Genomic DNA, 18,027 nt, shown 5'->3' on the forward strand with positions numbered 1-18,027 from the left:
AAACTCAATTGCCGAAAAGTTTATATAACATTTTTGATGCATCTAAAAATAATAAATACGAAGAGGCGACTTATTTTTTGTGGTATGTATTAGTTTTCTACAAATTCTAACAAAAGAATAAAAATTGTTAACTTTTAAATATTTAGATAATATTTTTTTCTTTTGCTTAAAAAATGATATTTTAAGGATGTAATGTATTTTTAGAATATAGTTTAAGGATGATATTTTCCTTTCTAGTTATTACACTTTACATGTAATAACTAGAGTTATTACATGTATAGTGTACAAATATAAAGAATAAAATTCCTTGGGAAAATCCTCTTTCGTCAAGCTGGTAAATTTCACGCCTCTTTCTATCTCTGAGAAAGAATTTGTTATGCATGAACATTTTCGTATTAGGGCTCTAGAATTCCATCACTGCTATAGGGAAAAGATGTGATTTGTCGGAAAATTTTCAGATAATCTTTGAGTAGAGTAGATTAGTTTAGATTTGGATATTTTGCTATGAAGAATCGGCGAACCAAAGTCGTTCTACGACACTTGCCGCCGACACTTTCTCAGTCTATGCTTCTGGAGCATGTTGATTCTCGCTTTGCTGGTCGATACAATTGGTTCACTTTTCGCCCAGCCAAGACCAGGTTAGGGTTTCCATTAATAGCAAATAACAGGCTGCAATATTATCACTCATAATCTGCAAATATGTTAGGTTTCCACTCTTCCTCAATTGTTGACAACATTTATGCCCAAATTTCTTCTGCAGCCTGAAGCATCAAAGCTATTCAAAAGCCTATATTGACTTTCGGAATATGGAAGATGTTACTGAGTTTGCTGAGTTCTTTGATGGGCACATGTTTGTGAATGAGAAAGGTAAAGCTCAAGCGCAGTTACACCAGATTAATTGGGCATTCCTTCCATCCAGATGAAACTTGAAAAACTTTGGTTGTCACCACACTATTAGATGTTGCCTTATTTCTTATCTGGTTCCTACTAGATTTATCTTGCTCAGTGATCTAATATGATTGGCAAATTATTATACTCATCTTCCCGGAATGTCTATACTAGGCACTCAGTTCAAAACCATTGTCGAGTATGCTCCTTCCCAGCGTGTCCCAAAGCACTGGCTCAAGAAGGATGCCCGTGAAGGGACCATATTGAAAGGTATTAAAATGATGAACTGATTGCATGTGACATACATGCTATGTCCATCTTGCCTGCTGCTACATTAATTTTGTTGATGCACTTGTAGATCCTGCATATATGGAGTTCCTTGAATTTCTTGCAAAGCCTGTTGAGAATCTTCCGAGTGCTGAGATACAATTGGAGAGAAAGGAAGCTGAACGAGCTGGTTAGTCAGAGCATGTTTAGAACATTTTCCCTACTGTCCTTGAGCATCAAATGGAGATCTGATATATCAAAATGAGAGTTGGAGAGTAAAACATGAAGGTGGAGTGCATCATGTTCTCTAGAAACTGAAGTTCTACTTATTTCTGTATTTCAGGCTCAGCAAAGGATGCTCCTATAGTTACTCCATTAATGGATTATGTACGTCAGAAAAGAGCTGTGAAGAGTGGAGCTCGGGTGGGAAACTTTCCTGTTTTGAAATTCAGAATCTTGGGATTCTCAAACTTTACTATTAAAGAACTAGTTGCTGCATGTTTTTGTAGTGTGCAGCTTTCTATTTGTATTTGTCTGTGATTTATATGTTGGATGCTTCTGCCATTTGCTGTGTTAAAAAGAGAAACGGGAAAGTATTAGGTCTTGCACATCAATTTTGTGTTACCTTCAGTGACTTACTCGGGTACGTGAGCAACAGAGAAAAAGTTTCATAATTTGGTCTAAATCGGATTGTTATAATGGAACCTCCTATTTTTCTTTTTATCTTATTGTTTCTGGTTCTGAAATGTATCCTCAAAGAATAGAAGAATCTGTAAATATTCCTCTTTGAGCTACCTGTTGGTAAAATAAGTTTGTTGATTGTGTAGATTTTACCGGAATGAGCTTCTAATCTTGCTTAGTACTAAATAAAATGTCCCTGTTAATCTGGATTTTTCAGTAATGAATTCTTTTATATAAGGAATTGAAGTTTTGAGTGTTAATTATTTACAATTGCAGATGGTAATTGATAATATACGGAGAAAAAAAATAGTGGGAAGAACTAGATATAGTCGAATAACATCTTGTGGTAAAGATTGTGTTATGTTCTTCAAAAGCTGATTTGCGGACTATATTCAGTCTTTCTCTTCTGGAAGTTCCTTTGTTGGTTTTCCTTTGTTTACTTTGTTTCTATGTAGAAGATTCCATTGCATTCTCTACTACTTCTCTTTAGATCTTGTCCCTTTTGTCTTGTTAAATGAATTATGGTATATTTCTTTTGAGCATTTTCCCTTAAGTGTAATAAATGACACCAAGTTTATTGGCCTTGGTTTTTGACAGAGGTCTATCTCTAATGGAAAATCAAGTAAAAGTGTTGGTGGCACAAGCTCAAGAAGTCCTAGCTCAACTGCATCTAGACGAGGCTCTGAAAAGAGAACTTCTACAACCATGGTACATGCTTTTCATCCCAAACTTTGTTGTCATGAACTGCTGGGATTAGTCCATGTCTTTTTACACCACAACTCTCTATACAACTTTTTATACATTACAAATTTTCCGTTTCAAGTTCAGGGAATATTAAGGCTTTCTGTGAGTGTAATATTCTCTACTCTTGAACTGCTTTCAATTGTCTCTCATTGTAATTCCTGGCCTGGATTGATCTATATGCCTCCTTGTAGATGAAGATGATGTCGGGCCTTCACCACTCTTACTTTACTTTTGTCCTTTTCAGCTTTGCCTTATAATTGAGCTTTTTGTTACTAGTTTCCATTTTCTCTATAATTGCAGGGAAGCATGTTGCCTTTTCAAATTTTACACCAAATATTTTTAGTTTGGTCATAAAACTCACACATGCGCGCACATCTAGATGCATATGTTTGTTTTTTTATCTTTTCATGTAGGATTTAAACAATAAAACTGCTGCTTGTTGGGAATTTTTCTATTTATTTTCATGTAGTTAGTATCTCATGTCTTGTATTACTTACAAAACACCTTATTTCACAGTATGTTCAACGGGACAGTTCTAAGGCTGGCAACAGTAAGGACAAATCCTATATTCTAGTGCCAAAACGTGGTGATCAGCAGCTCTCTGTCAAGTCTGCTACTTCTGCTCCTGGATCTGGGATTGATGTAGTGGAAGGGGAAATTGGTATGTCTTATGTTTCTTACAGGTTTGCTACATACTGCAGTTGATATGCATCTCTTTTTTTTTGTGTGTAATGGGGGTTTTGAGTGGGTGGGTGTGTGAGTTTGAGGAAAGTGTAACAGTCAAAATTTAAAAGATCTTTTAGGGGCGTTCAATTGGGATGATAGTATGTTTAATCTTAAATACTCAAGACATTTCGATCTTGTGATTTTAATGTCTGCGTATGTTAATGCATTTGGGAGGGATAACAAGTGTAAGTGACAAGTTGACTCGTCATGTTTTATGGAGATTTAGATTAAAGGTAAAGAACTATACTGCTGGTACATTTTCTATTTGCTAAAATCAGTTAGATCAATATCATAGCTTTGCGAGTGAAGAATCTGGATGTTGGAAACTTAACAAAAACCTGAGGAGGATCTAGGAGGCACTATGTAAAAGCAGGGGTGGGGTGGAAAAGGAGGGAACATTTCTCTGTCTAGACCTCTATGAGAAATATAGGAGAAGAATATTATTGAGTTGTGTCTCTACATTATTACATTGAGACCATATTCGTAGACACTACATTAGACTTCTTTTCCAACTAGGACACTACATTATAATCCTTTTTCAAATAGGATTTGATATACTATTCCCATTCCTACTCTAAGTAAGATTCTATATACTATTCCTGTACCTATTCATATTCTAACAGCCTCCCTCCAAGCTTTTTATTTCTGTCTGAGTTTTATTTGTAGGAAAATAAGCTGCACTAACTTGTGGCTGACAGGCTGAGACATTTGTTTTTCTTGAATTATATTTTATGCAGTAGCAAGCCCAAGGAACTATGACAATCATATATCTCTTTTTCTATGTTCTTTTTTGCTCAGTTAAACAAATATGTTGAAAGAAGCTAGCATCAATATGTATAAAGGTTCATGGACCAAAACATAAATGGACAGGAGAATAATTCTGTGCATTGGTAGACCTATTACTTATGTACCTGGTTAGCCCTCTCTTTTGTGCCATCTGTCAATCTTGTTGAGAGGTACTGCCCAGAAGTAATTTATATTATAATAAAGGTTAGGATCAACCTAATCTTTCCTCCTTGATGTTCAGAGGAAGGCTCCACCCTTATGCAAGTCACTAATCTACAATGTTAATACCAAATGAACGCTAGAGAGTAGGGAAATATTATACATAACCTGCCATATCACAAATATTTGTGCTATGGCGATTGGTTATCTTAGTGCTTGGAATTTGGATTTTAGCTCTTTATTGAATTGTTGTACTTTGTACGAAACCTGATCTTTTAAGTGCTGTTGTTGTACCGTAGTACAAAATACCAATCCTTACAGTATTTTCGAGAGTCTAGCAAAAACTGGATTTGGGTTTTTTAATATTATTTGTTTGAGATCTGTTTGTTGGATACTCAAACTAAACCAAAATGCATTTCTCTGTGTGCTCGCTAGCTGATCTTGGCCTTGAGTGAGGATATATTATATGCAAAATGAGTAGACACGTTGCAAGTTATTTGAGTCTGTTGGACTTGGCTTTTGATTGGGTAGCTAAATTCTGTGAGTTTGGTTTTCCGGATAAACAGAGAGTGTTCCAATTGGATTTTTTTGAAATAGGTAACTTTGTATTCACACCAAAGACCTCATCAAAATCGATGAGGTGGGATTTACAAACCCCCAGGGGGTGCCATCATACTCAAATCCAAAAAGACAAAACTAACTTTACAATTGGCTTTTAAACTCCACAAGGCTATCTACTTCCCCCACTAAATTTTGCTTACACCAAAAATACAAAAGACTAAGGCATTTCATCTTGATCTCCTCTGGGCTGCTAACCTTTCCTTCAAAACATCTCCCATTTCTTTCCTTCCATAGTGTCCACCATATGCAAGCAGGGATATTTTTCCACCAGTCTTCTTTTGATCCTCTCTTTCCAATTCCTTGCCAGTGTGTTAGGACCTCAAAAGTGGTTCTGGGCATTGTCCAGTTAACCCTGAGTATACAAACGAACATGTTCCACAGATCTGTAGCTATCTTGCAATGCAGAAACAAATGACCATTTACTTCAGCCTTCTGTCCGCACATGTAGCACTTTGAGCAGATCTGTATACCTCTTCTTTGTAGCACTTCATGGGTGAGACAAGCTCTTCTAATTACCAACCAAGTGAAACATGCAACTTTTAAAGGAACCTTAATTTTCCAGATTAATTTCCAAGGCCAAACTGTTGTCAGGAGATGATTGGTATTCCTCTCCCAATAGCATGATTTAACTGTAAAAACCCCTCTGCTATGCAGTCTCCAAACTGGTTTGTCCGGCTATGTGACAGTGCCTGGAAACAAGTTTAAAGCACGCAGTAGGTCTGCTACTCTTCCAACCTCCCAATCATTTAGAGTGATTTTTGATAACATTTTTTTTGGAACCGGTAACGAATATATATATATATATTAAAGTTGCACCTTAACCTTGCAAAAAGACTTCACAAAATCCCTACCAAGCTTAGGCTACTACTTCACAAGGATCTTATCATATCAACGAGTGATTCAGCCTCAGCATAGCTTTCTTTACACCAAAAATAAAGCAAAAATAAACAATTCATATTGATTTTCTCCACAAATTTGTATTTGTCTTCAAAAGCTCTATAGTTCCTCTCCTTCCAAATGGTCCACCATATGCAAGCAGGGACAAGTTTTCACCAATTTTTCTGACTAACTGCTCCGTCATTCTGGTTCCAACAGTTCAGTAAATCAACACTTGTTACTGGCATTGACCATCTGATTTCTACCATGTTCAAGAATAGTAGCCATAATTGTCAAGTAATAGGACAATGAATGAATAGGTGACTATTATTTTCCCTAGCAGCTCCACACAAAAAGCATCTAGAACACAGTTGGAATCCCTTTCTTTGAAGTTTATCCTGTATGAGGCAAGTATTTCTTGCTACTAGCCAAGAAAGCATACCACCTTAAAAGGAGCCTTCATCTTCCAAATGGATCTCCATGGCCGCTGATTAGTTGACTGTCTGTGCCTAATCAGAATGTTATAAGCTGAGCTTACAGAATAAGTTCCTTTACTGTTGGGATTTCATATAAGTGAATCTTCAGTATCTTTGAACCCTTGGAATGATTCCAAGGTCTTGAAAAATTTGACAACTCTTTCCAGCTCCCAGTCATGCAGTAGCCTTCTAAAAGAAATATTCCATCCATGTACTCCTTTTTGCTGATTCCAGATTAATGTCTGGCATAGTGGCAATGCTAAAGTGTTCATGAATACTGCAAGATGATATGATATTCACACAGGTGTTGTGATCATCACATTAAGCCTCCAAAAATATAGCCAGCTCCCAATACAGGCTTCTCCACTTTACACCACCACCACCAACATACCCAGTGCTGTGTTGTCAAAGGCGCGCTAAGCTTCCCCCTTGTCTCTCTTCTTTGGCTAATGATGAAGCAAATCCCTTAAGTCAAAGTACTCCATGCTAGCATCTTTCATGGATATTGTTATTCACAGTATGATATTGTTTCCAAGCTTAGATATCATTTGGACGTAGAACCGGAATCCTTAATGCATTTGACTATTTCTTTGCATCTAGAAGTTTTATTGTCTTAAAACATGGACAGATATTAGCCACTTTCCTGAACCCAAAAAGGGATCTTTGTGCTGCCATCTCTAATGCTGCAGGGCCAATGTGGAAGTATTTTAGGGGAAGGGTATTTTTTCTGTTGTATGAAAAGGAGTTGCATATAAATTCTGGGGTCATAGGCAGCTGCTGTTTGGATTTTTCATTCAAAAAGGAGATCAGTTAATAATCTTCAATGTTCTGATCAAAATAATATTTTTATTCAATTTTATAATGGATCTACAGAAGTGGGTGGCCCAAGTCTAAGTGGAGAAGAGAAAGGATAGCTTGATATAGTTACTAATTGGACCTGCCTGTCAGGTTACTTCTATCTTATAAGCCAGTGTGGTATCTTGGATGCCAATACTCTTGGTTGGAGGTTAGAATGCTAAGTTTGGTTGAACTATAATATATATGATTTGTGTAGAGATATTTTACTTGCACAAGGCGCTGTGCTTTCACCATTTAATGGCGAAGATAATCAGAATGTGCTGTCCGTTTTACCATTCCTGTCATTTTTACTTATACAAGCATTTTGTTTAAAGTATCTATAATGCTTTCTAATCTATTTCAGGTCGTTCAGTAACTGCTGATAGTGGGAAGAAGAAAATCCTGCTCTTGAAGGGGAAGGAAAAAGAAGGTCCTAATGTAAGTTTACATCTTTAGTGGCAGAAGGAGGAGCCTTTTCTTCTTGACTGTCTTTAATCGGGGCCTTGGAAAGAGAGGGGGTGGGGGTGTAAAGAGATGTAAGCACTGAAGGGCATTGACACTCTTTTTATCACTGTCCCAAGGAATATGATAGCATGTGCTAATGGTAACCATTTTATTGGTAAAGCGAACGGAGACGCAAGAGATATTAGAGCATGTGAAGAAGATTTTAGACCAATACCATTTAGTTTGAATGATTAAAGTCATCTGCTGTGTCGATGCTCTATTTGTTACTACCAACAATTTTCAGACTTGCTATGATCATATGATCTTAACACATCAATGTCATCTCAGGTTAATTTTTTTAGTTTGTATGTCTGCATCTTGGACCTACTCTTGTTTCTCTTAACTGTGTAGGTTTCTGGTGGTTCACTAGCTCAACAGAATGTGTCATCTGCTCTCAAGAATTCACCTAGTTTATCTGCTCTGAAACAGAACCAGCGCCAAGAGGCAAGTGGCAGAATCATCAGAAGTATTCTTCTAAAGGATGCTCGACAGAATCAGTCAGCATTTCAATCAGATCAAATACAGGATAAGGACATGAGACCTCCTCGGCCACCAAGTATGCAGTTGTTTCAGAAGGATACAAGTGGAGCTAATGAGGATAAGGTTGTTGGAAATGAAAAGCATGTTCTCCACATTGAGAAACAAGAAAGACGTTCTAGGAATAGAGATCGGCCTGATCGTGGTGTTTGGGCTCCTCTTCGTCGTGCTGATAGTTCACAAGCCAGTAATGGATCTTTATCATCTGGTATTCCTCAATCTTCCCAAGTGCGGGAGTTTGTTGAAGGTTTGTTCACTCGTATTACTAACAACTATCTCTCTTGATGTATATTCTCAAAATCTTCCTCTTAGGGATTGTTTGGTATACTGGACAAACATGGATAGTCCTGGAAATTTTAACTTGAATTAATTTAAAAATTCCAATAAAAAAAAAAGTATGATTTGCTGTACTTTTTTAATTTAAAAGAAAAGTATAGATATGAGTTTAGATAGTACTTTTCTATAATGAATAGAAAATAAGAGTTAAAACTACCTATTGAACAAAATACAAACGCTACTTATCAATCTATCTACAATAAAATTATATAAAACTCATTATTGTAAAGCTAAAGCGTCACATTATCTCCAATGTATCAATATCATCAATCAAAATTAATCTGATAAAATTATTAGTTCAATGAAGATAAAAAAGGAAAGAAATAATAGATTTAAAATATAGGAACCCTTTTGCAAATAATTAATAAAATGGTCCATGGACCATAAAATTTATTTTAAAAACATCTTTTTAAAATAAAGTATATATGAACTCATAAAATAATAACAATATAGCAAGTCATTAAGTTCATTACATCAGTAAGACATCAACTTACAAAGTACTGCTAGTACTAGTGTACTGATATTGGATATGCAAGAAAAAAAATATAAAAAGAAGAAAAGGAAAATATAAGGAGATATATAGTATTAACATCTGTAATGGAGCAAAACAAGTGGTTTCACGTTGTAATAGAATATGAGAGGAAGAAATGGAAGATAAAGAGTCTTCCTTTGAAAATAGAATAATATTTTTGAAAATAGAAAATAGAATAATATTTTGAAAAAATAAAAAATAAAAGAATTTTGGAAGTCATTTGGTACGTACATGGTGTAATTACCACAAATGCTCATCTTCCCCTTGAGAATTGGAGAGAGTATTTTTTTTTTGATAACCGAGAAATCCGTCTGTGACCCGTCCTTTGGACCAATCACAGCCTTCTAAACTCGGTGGATAATGGGGCCCCCCTCTACCCTTCTCCACTTAAATACCGGGCTTCGCTTTGCATGGTGTGGGGCTTGAACCTGCGACCTAAGCCACAAATCCCCCACCTTTTGCCACTCGAGCTAGGCCTTGGAGGCAATTGGAGGGACTATTTACTTCCCCTCAATTACACTCAATTTCATGCTCTGATCAAGTAAATTACTTGGCCAAACAAACAGGTCAAACGGTGTAACTACACCAAATTATATCCAAATCCAATTAAAAAGTGCTCGTCCAAATTGGCCCATATGCTTATTATTTTTCTGCCTCTTCCAAGTCTTCTATGATTTCAAATGAGTGTATGCATCATTGTCTTACCTCGTATTCTGCTACATGTTAATTGTATGAAAGATTGCCTTTGGTTCAGTGTTTTCCTCCTGCAATCATACTCTTATTTTCTGCTTCTTTAGGGGGCCAAGGAGAATTGAAAAATGATCTACCAATTGCACGCGGTAGTGAGTTCAGACCAATTGGAAGTGGGCGTAATTCTCACTCTTCTGCGGATAATGGTTAGTTTTGTTTTGGGCCATGAGATGATTGTGCTGAGTTCTACATGAAATTGTGCTTAAGTTTGTCTTGCCTCTTAGTTATTGGCTCTTCTGTGGTTACTTCAAAATTTTCTGATAAATTAAGGTAACTATAAACATGGTGGTCGTCGTGGTTTGAGGGATGTGGCTGGCACTTCTATTGGGGAAGGAAAACCCGTGAAAAGGGGAGGCACTTCTGCTTACAGTTCTCTTGAGGTGTGTTTTCTTTTTAAATTCTTATTTGTACTTTGATCTCTGATTTTCCCTTGTACATTTACTAATGTGCTTGCATGGACTATGATATTAATGCAGAAACAAGTGTGGGTTCAAAAGTCAAGTTCTGGTTCTTAGTTTGTTATTTAATGGTAAGTTTCAATAAGGTCCATGTGGTGTCTAATTTCATTCTACTTCAACTTTTTTCTTCCATAGACATACATGTTGGGTAAATGGATTGTGAATGTATGGCATCAACCGCTACACATCTGAAATAGCTGATGCCTTGAAATATAAGGTTAGCAGAGGGATATACTATTATGATTATTTGCGTCTTTTCAATTTCATGGTGGGACCATCTCTTTGGGGTAAGTGCAGTCTACTAGGTAAAGCATGCCATTTTATTTTGTTGGAACAAACAAACAAGCAGTATGTGTTCAATGATAAGCAATGGTATGTCTTCATCTTCTTGCTCAAATTGCTTCACCAAGTTGTTTGGAATCTAGAGCTGCTAAAATTTGGAAGTTTGAAGTAGTTTTTAAAGATGGGGTGAGGAGTGATGCATGTACCCTGAGCTGTGTTGCAGTTTTAGGTTTCGTCTAAAGCAGCTTAGGGAAATGGAATTTAGTGGCCCATTCTTCTTTTATCATATGTTGTCAGAGTTGAAGGTCCCGACACTTTTTCCTGTTATGTTTGGGTTCTGTTGTACTTCTGTAGATATTTTGGTCGTTGGTTTAACTGGAATAAATATACCTGCCACCAAGTTTAAAGGCAAAAAGTGTGAAAAACAATGATGCCAGTGGCGATTTAACTGAGAAGCGGCGAAGCTCACAGATGAATTGCACAGTTCACCTAAACTATAATGTAAGTTTATATATGTGACTATAGTGCCTAAAACATTAAATTGCAATTAAAATTAATGATTTCAACCACCCAATGTATAATAACGACAATAGTAATTGAACAATTAAATTGAAATTAAAATCAGTAATTTCAAGCACCCAAAATATAATAATATGACTATATTAATACCATAATTCAAAGTAAACATTGTTAGAATAAAATTTCAACGAGAACAGTGAAAGATCGCTTCAATAGCAGATTGAAAATTTTCAGTTTGTAACCAAGGATCATAAAAGAATTAATTTTAATATTTGTAGTATTCAGTTTCATATATAATTGCTTTAGAATGTGTTCAGTATGAAGGAAAATACATAAGCAAAATATGTTATCCTAAAAGTATTTGTATATAATCTAGACAAATACTATGGGGGTTGGGGTTGGGGCTGGGGTAGGGGTGAAGATGACTAGATGAGGTGTGTTGTGGAAGGTAGGGAAGACACAATCAATGTGGAATGCCCCTAGAGAATATTTTCTAATTTTTTTTTACCAACCGGATATTGCAAAGGTAAAAAACATTTAATTAATACTAAGAGAGTAGAAGGGAAAAACAAAAGAGAAACCCAAATATAGAAGTATAAGAAGATGGCTCCATATATACCGAAGTCCATTGGGGCTTTAAGCGCAAAAAAAAAAAAAAAAAAAAACTCTGAAGTCCATTGGGGCTTTAAGCGCAAATAAAGCATGTGCTTTAAGAAAAAAAGGCGAAAAGGTAGAAAAAATTTCAAATATATATGCTTGGTCCAAGATTAATAATTATAAATATACGAACAAATAAATTGAAAAAATATGATGATATAGTAAATTATCAATTGTTTAGCCTTGCCTCTTCAGAAGAGGCTCATTGGCAACAAAAAGTATGCCTTAGAACCTTGATGAGGACATTGAAGTGCGCATTAAGTGAGGCGAAACACTCAACACGTTGTGAGCCTCACTTCAGGGCTTAAGCACACCTTTGACAACACTGCCCTACACTAGAAGTAACAGAAGACGAGACATTGTCTGAAGAACAATAAGAACGAAGAAGAAACAAAAGAAACAGATAAACAAGTAGTAGAAGAAGAGGCTTTGCATAATTGAGGAGTTCAATCAAAGAGAATGGTGAAGTTTATGTGGAGCGGAGTCCTAGTACTTAAACAATAAATCTGTAATTTTTTTAATCCTTAAACTGAATTCAAAGAAGCGAGTGCTTCTGGTAGGGATTACTTTGCACCTCACTGTCTGTAGTGCGTGCTTCATAAAGTTATGCACATCGCATCTCCCATGAAGCGATAACCCCTCTATTCGGATCTCTCCATTGCTTTAAGCAACAAAGGGAAGGTTTTTAACAGTACTGTATATTTCATGCCTTCTCATCGACTCTTGGCGGTTATGCATTTTCCTTATGGCTAAAAAGAAATTTTGCATTTCCCGGTAGGATCATTAGTGGGTTTTATCAAAGATAATTCTAAGATCGCCCTTGTTTGAGAGTTGAGTGTTTCTTTTCCTGTTTAATCCAATTGTCACGAAAATATCAGTATTGTTATGTTAAAAGATATTTATTCTGTATCGTATTCTTCATATTACTTTGTGCCTCACTGTCTGTAGTGTGTGCTTCATAAATTTTAGTGAATTCGCTTTTGCCATGAGGCGTTGACACCTCACTTTGTATCTCTCTGTTGCTTAAGCAACAAACAGATGGGTTTTAATAACTGATTAGTGTTTACTTCATGCTTTCTCATTGACCTTTGACGGTTATGCATTTCTCTGATGGCTAAAAAGAAATCTTGCATTTCTAGACTAGGATCACTTTTTTTAAAAAAAAATATCAAATATGATTCTAATATGCTCTTGTTTGAGAAGTTACGTGTTTCTTATCTTGTTTAATCCAAAAGTCCCCACAAATATCAGTATCGGTATGTTGTATACTTTCTTCACATATTGATTCTCCGTCTTCCTATACCTCGGTGGTTGTGTCCTATTTTTTTTTGAATCAGGTAACATTTTGTATTCAAGCTAGTACTGAAAAACCATATTTACAGGAGTGAGATTAGATACAGAGTATGCCAAAAGTAAATCAAACCTAAATGGTGTCTAGCACATCTAGGATTGATTCTGTATACCTAGAGTACAATTTAGTACACCAAAAACAAAATAACAAGCTACAATTTAGCTTAATCTTTTGTACTGAATTGCACCTATCTTCAAAGCATCTATCATTTCTTTCTTTCCAAATTGTCCACCATATACATGAAGGGGTGATCCTCCATCTCTCTCTGTTACTGGCTCCAGTTCCAGCTACCTCCCAGCTAAAGAGTGTCAACAATATTGCTTGGCATTGCCCATGCTATGCCCCTAAGATTGATGAAAATCTTCCATAGTTGATCTGTGATACTACTGTGTAGGAACAATTGATTTACCGTCTCAACTGCCTTTTCACATAAGAAACATCTTGAGCATAGTGATATCTTCCTCCTAATCAAATTCTCACGAGTCAGAACACTTTCTTTAGTTAGAAGCCAAGTAAAACATGCAACCTTATACGAAATCCTGTTCTTCCAGATCTGTTTCCAAGGCCAAAAAGTATTCATTGGTTCTACCTGATGCAACAACTTATACCCTGAGCTGACTTTATAAAGTCCTTTAGGGTGTCCATTCCACCACAAAGAATCTACACCTTCTTGCATCCCTTGAAAGCTCTCTAGTTGTTTGAATAGTTCAACCACTCTTGGGATCTCCCAATCATTCATCCCTCTTCTGAATCTCATGTCCCATCCTTGTTGAGTCCACATCTCAGCTACTGTATTGTGTTGATCTTGGGCAAGGTCAAAAAGATCCGGGAACAGTTCTTGCAATGACCTTGTCCCTACCCATTTATCTTTCCAGAATCTGGTCCTGACTCCATTGTGCACTCTGATCATTGAGTGTTTTTTAAGAAAAGGCCAGAAGGCCCTGATGGATCTCCACAAACTGACTCCATATGGAGTGGTGACCTCCTTGGATACCCAACAATCTTCTTCCCCATACTTACTTTTTATGACAGTGCCCTATAGGGTTTGAGGTTCTTGTGCATATCTCCATAGCCATTTGATCTTCAAAACTTTGGACGGGTGGTGTTTCAGATTCCTGATGCCAAGCCCACCTTGTTTCTTACTCCTTATAATCCCCTTCCATTTGACTAGGTGGAAAGCTCTTTTTTCCTTGTTTCCTTGCCATAAGAAGGACCTTCAGATCTTGTCTAGTCTTTGAACAACACCTGAAGGAATTGGGAAGAGTGATAGCATTGGTAGTGTATCCCCAAAGATAAATACTGAGACTTCCACGTGGTCAAATTTTTTCTCACACTTTAACAGTCCAGAGTCCCATATCCCTTTGGATTTTGACTTTGCTCCCAGGGGCACACCCAAGTAGATAGTGGGGAGCCTTCCCACTTCACCTCCCAGTATCATGGCTAGTTGCTCCATATTAGGCACATGATTTATGGGGTATATGTAATTCTTTCTCCAATTAATGTGAAAGACCTGAAATGGCTTCAAACAGGATTAGAATCGCTCTTAAATACTTCTGCTGTTCTTCTTCTGCATCACAAAAAATTAAGGTGTCATCTGCATATTGAAGGTGGGTGATCTTCATACTTAGGTTGTTGATTCTGGCCACTTATGGGTTGTGTCCTTTTCTTTCTCATTTATGGTTTACCATGCCACTTGTTTGATTTAGGTACCAAACTCTTGGAAAGGTTACCTAGGCAACACCCTTCCCTCCCTCCCAAAGGGAAAAAAAAACTGCAGGGGCAGGTCCCAGTTGGAGAGAGAGACTTCTGCACTTGCTTTAAAATGAACTAAAAATATGTTTGATTGAAAAGTTGCTTGTTTTGAAGTCTTCAATAGTATTATCTAGTGTTTCTACTTAAAAATGAACTCTCAAGAACTTAAATGTATTGTATTATGGTTGAGAAGTGAGCCATTTTGTGATGTTCTTCAATAGTATTATCTTGTTTTTCTACAGTGAAATGCTTGGTTGTTTACCATATCAAGTATACAGATAGTGGCAACTCTCTTTGCTTGACAGAACAGGTGTAAGCAAGGTTGCTGGAGCAAAGATGTGGGTTCAAAAAACTCAAATGGAACTTCAATACACCAGGGTGCTACAGGTACTGTTGTTCACCTTTGAACTAATCTTTGACCGTATTGAATCAAAGATTGCCTGGAATAGGAGCGAGGGGGAAGGAAGTCATTAATGACATCAGCACGATTTTCAGCTGGTGTTCCTTGTGATGCCATCATTTCACCATCAGAGCTGTGGATATCCTCATTCCTGCCTTTGACTCGGCTGATAATCGAGAAAATATAGTTTCTTACATGGGAACTTAACTTTTGTTGAACTGTAAATACAAATGTATGATCATGTTAAGTGCCCACACTACTTATTCATGTCTATAAGCCATGTTATTTCTAGGCTTGACTGGTTGTAAATTGGAAGCTTGTTTGAGTTAGTGTTATCTAAGCAGATCCATGCACTGAAGCATTGAAAAGTTGGATTCCCATTATTCGTGTGTAGTTGGGGCGTATTGGTAAATGAAAGAGCATTTTGTTGTTGATCCATCAGCTGGCCAAAGCATATGTTCAGTTTATATATTAAGCAGTTTTTCTATCTGTAGGTCGGACGTTAAATATGCTTTTGTTCAATCCACTTCTTTGTTTATGATATTTTGACTGGTAAAATTTGACGGAAGGATCACAACAGATCATGTGATTTGGCCTGTTCAATTTAATTGGCAGTTAGCCGCCCAAAAAAGCATGAAATTTACTTCCATGTTTTGAACGAGTGCGCGAAATTGACGGATGAGTTTGGAAAGGAATTCTATTGTCAATAGGCATATGCACATACCAAGAAGAACAAATTTATGACAGGTGACTCCTACGCAATCTTGTTTTTGAGAGCTAATGTTGCCATCAACAAACCTGACTTTGAAGGAGCTTCTAACGAGGATGGATACCTAAATTTAGATTATGAGGTCTAAGTTGGAAATTAAGATTCTGAGAAGTGGTCATCTATTGTACACGCTACACAACATTTGGTGTCATCACCTAGCAAAAAAGTGAATTGAACGAAAAGAGATGTATAATTATGGAAAAGGCCACTCGGCCATCTTATTAATAAGAAAATTTGCCTAATTCCATTCAGCCATACATCTTCTTCCTTCCATTTTAGTTATTAATGACTTCTTCTTCCTTTGGGCTGCCCCTTTGGCTCGTACTACTTGGGAAGTAAGGGCTAACCCACTCTTATACAAGACAAAAAACTTGTTGACAAAGTTTGGAAGCTCCATTATATTTTGAATACATACATACCCTGAAGAAGGAAAATTAGCAAGGGCTTGTCTCAAGTTTCACTTTAAGCTCTAGAAGGATTTATTTGTAGAGATATAGTGATCAACCTCCAACAATGATGATATCCAAGTTAAAGTATAACTTAATTATCCAAGAGGGATAGAAACCTAGAAGATGAGGTTTATGTTGATAATTTACACCCTCACAAACGATTTCTTAGTGACTTTGTCCTGGAGATGATGCAATGTTCAGGTTCGAAGACGAGGAATAAGGGTCATTCACTTGTGCTTTTTAGCCTTCTTCAACATTTCCTCAAACACAAGTTTCTTAGATAAACCTCATAGGCCTTTTTAGGAGTAACAAAAAAAATTACCCAACCCAATTATTTTCTTGCTAAATGAGTCTCTAATCTAAGTATCAATTTTTTTCTGATTTTCTCTTTCGAGGAGGCAATTTTTCAGAAAATTGATCAAAACTTCCAAATTTTCTGTTCCAGTGTTAAACGAATCTTTACCTTTGATGAATATGAGGTATGAGAATTAACTATTAATGACAAATTTTTAGTTTAGTTTGGTTGGATGGGTTTAGATGAGTTGAATCTTTTTCTTTCAAAATCGAGTATCTTTCTTCTTGGATTTGGGGGTTTTCATTCAATTAGGTGTATATGTAACAAGTCTTGTGACGATGAGGATATAAATAGCCAAATAGTATAATGGACGGCTAAAGTAAATAAAGATCACGGATAAACAAATGTCATAAAGTTTAAGGAGTTTTTTTGCCAAAATCATCCTTAACTATATCCCAAATTTAAACTACATATTTCTACTTGACTTTATCAGAAAACTAACAGATCTCGCAAAAATCAAGTCATCCCTTCATAATTATTATTCTTAGATACGCCAAAAATACTATCGTGAACTTTTTCGTTAATTGAGTTTAGCATTATGCAAAAAAAATTAATTTGACACATATTTTCATTTAATTTGCATGTAATTTGATGTTAAAGATATTATTAGTTGAAATATGTTTCTTCTCAATTTATTATGCTATAAGCGGCGTTGTTGGAGACTTATGCTTCTAATAATGTAGAATGAAACTCAAATGTGAGACATAATTAATATTTTGATCACTTCAATATCAGATTGGCCCAACAATTTATTGATCTAAATACAATTTAGCTTTGAAAATAGTAAAGATAATTAAGCTCTAACTTTTTTCTGTTACTAAATGAGAAAAAAAGCATACCATGTATCCTCACACCTTCCAAACATTTTTTGTTTCAACAAGCAATGGTGTCTAAGATTTTTAATAATCTTTTTTCCGGATCTTATAGTAGGTAATGGAAGTATGCAGGAAAACTTTTGTTGATAGTCACGTGAATTGCTCATGTTTTTGTAGGATCCCTTAGTTTTTTGACGATATCTGACAAAAGGATGGAAATTGTTAACTTTAAAATACTTAACGGATGTTTTTTACCCCAAAAAAAAGATATTTTAAGGATGTAATTTAAGTTTGGGGTATAATTTAAAGATGTTTTTGGCCAAAAACTCATGTTTAAGTGTTAAAGTAAGTTTGACCGCTAAGTATGAGAGTGATTTATGTATTTTCTCTTTTTATAATGAACTAAATAATATATTATTCTAAAATCGTAACACATATTTTTAAAAATTAAAAACTACTAAAAACACAATTACTAGCTACTATAATTCGTCAAATTACAA

At 36.0% G+C, this 18,027-nt stretch overlaps 1 protein-coding gene across 5 annotated transcripts; it reads left to right on the forward strand.

Annotated features, from left to right (window-relative positions):
• Positions 1–316: 316 nt before the first annotated feature.
• LOC125864944 (regulator of nonsense transcripts UPF3-like) lies at positions 317–15,637 on the forward strand. Of its 5 annotated transcripts, XM_049545080.1 has the most exons (14): positions 317–418; positions 501–638; positions 761–867; positions 1,063–1,158; positions 1,247–1,345; positions 1,499–1,578; positions 2,434–2,544; positions 3,097–3,241; positions 7,426–7,499; positions 7,917–8,349; positions 9,768–9,866; positions 9,991–10,100; positions 10,197–10,249; positions 14,982–15,637. In XM_049545080.1, the coding sequence occupies exons 2-13, from the start codon at positions 505–507 to the stop codon at positions 10,233–10,235; spliced, it is 1,527 nt and encodes a 508-aa protein (XP_049401037.1). In that variant the 5' UTR covers positions 317–418; positions 501–504; the 3' UTR covers positions 10,236–10,249; positions 14,982–15,637. The 5 variants fall into 5 exon arrangements, with proteins under 5 accessions (XP_049401037.1, XP_049401040.1, XP_049401038.1 ...); XM_049545083.1 differs by lacking the exon at positions 317–418 and having other exon boundaries at positions 437–638; positions 7,995–8,349; XM_049545081.1 differs by lacking the exon at positions 317–418 and having other exon boundaries at positions 442–638; positions 15,050–15,637.
• The last annotated feature ends 2,390 nt before the right edge of the window (positions 15,638–18,027 follow it).

The sequence above is a fragment of the Solanum stenotomum genome, chromosome 5, assembly GCF_019186545.1.
Source record: "Solanum stenotomum isolate F172 chromosome 5, ASM1918654v1, whole genome shotgun sequence".
NCBI classification, from domain to species: Eukaryota; Viridiplantae; Streptophyta; class Magnoliopsida; order Solanales; family Solanaceae; genus Solanum; species Solanum stenotomum.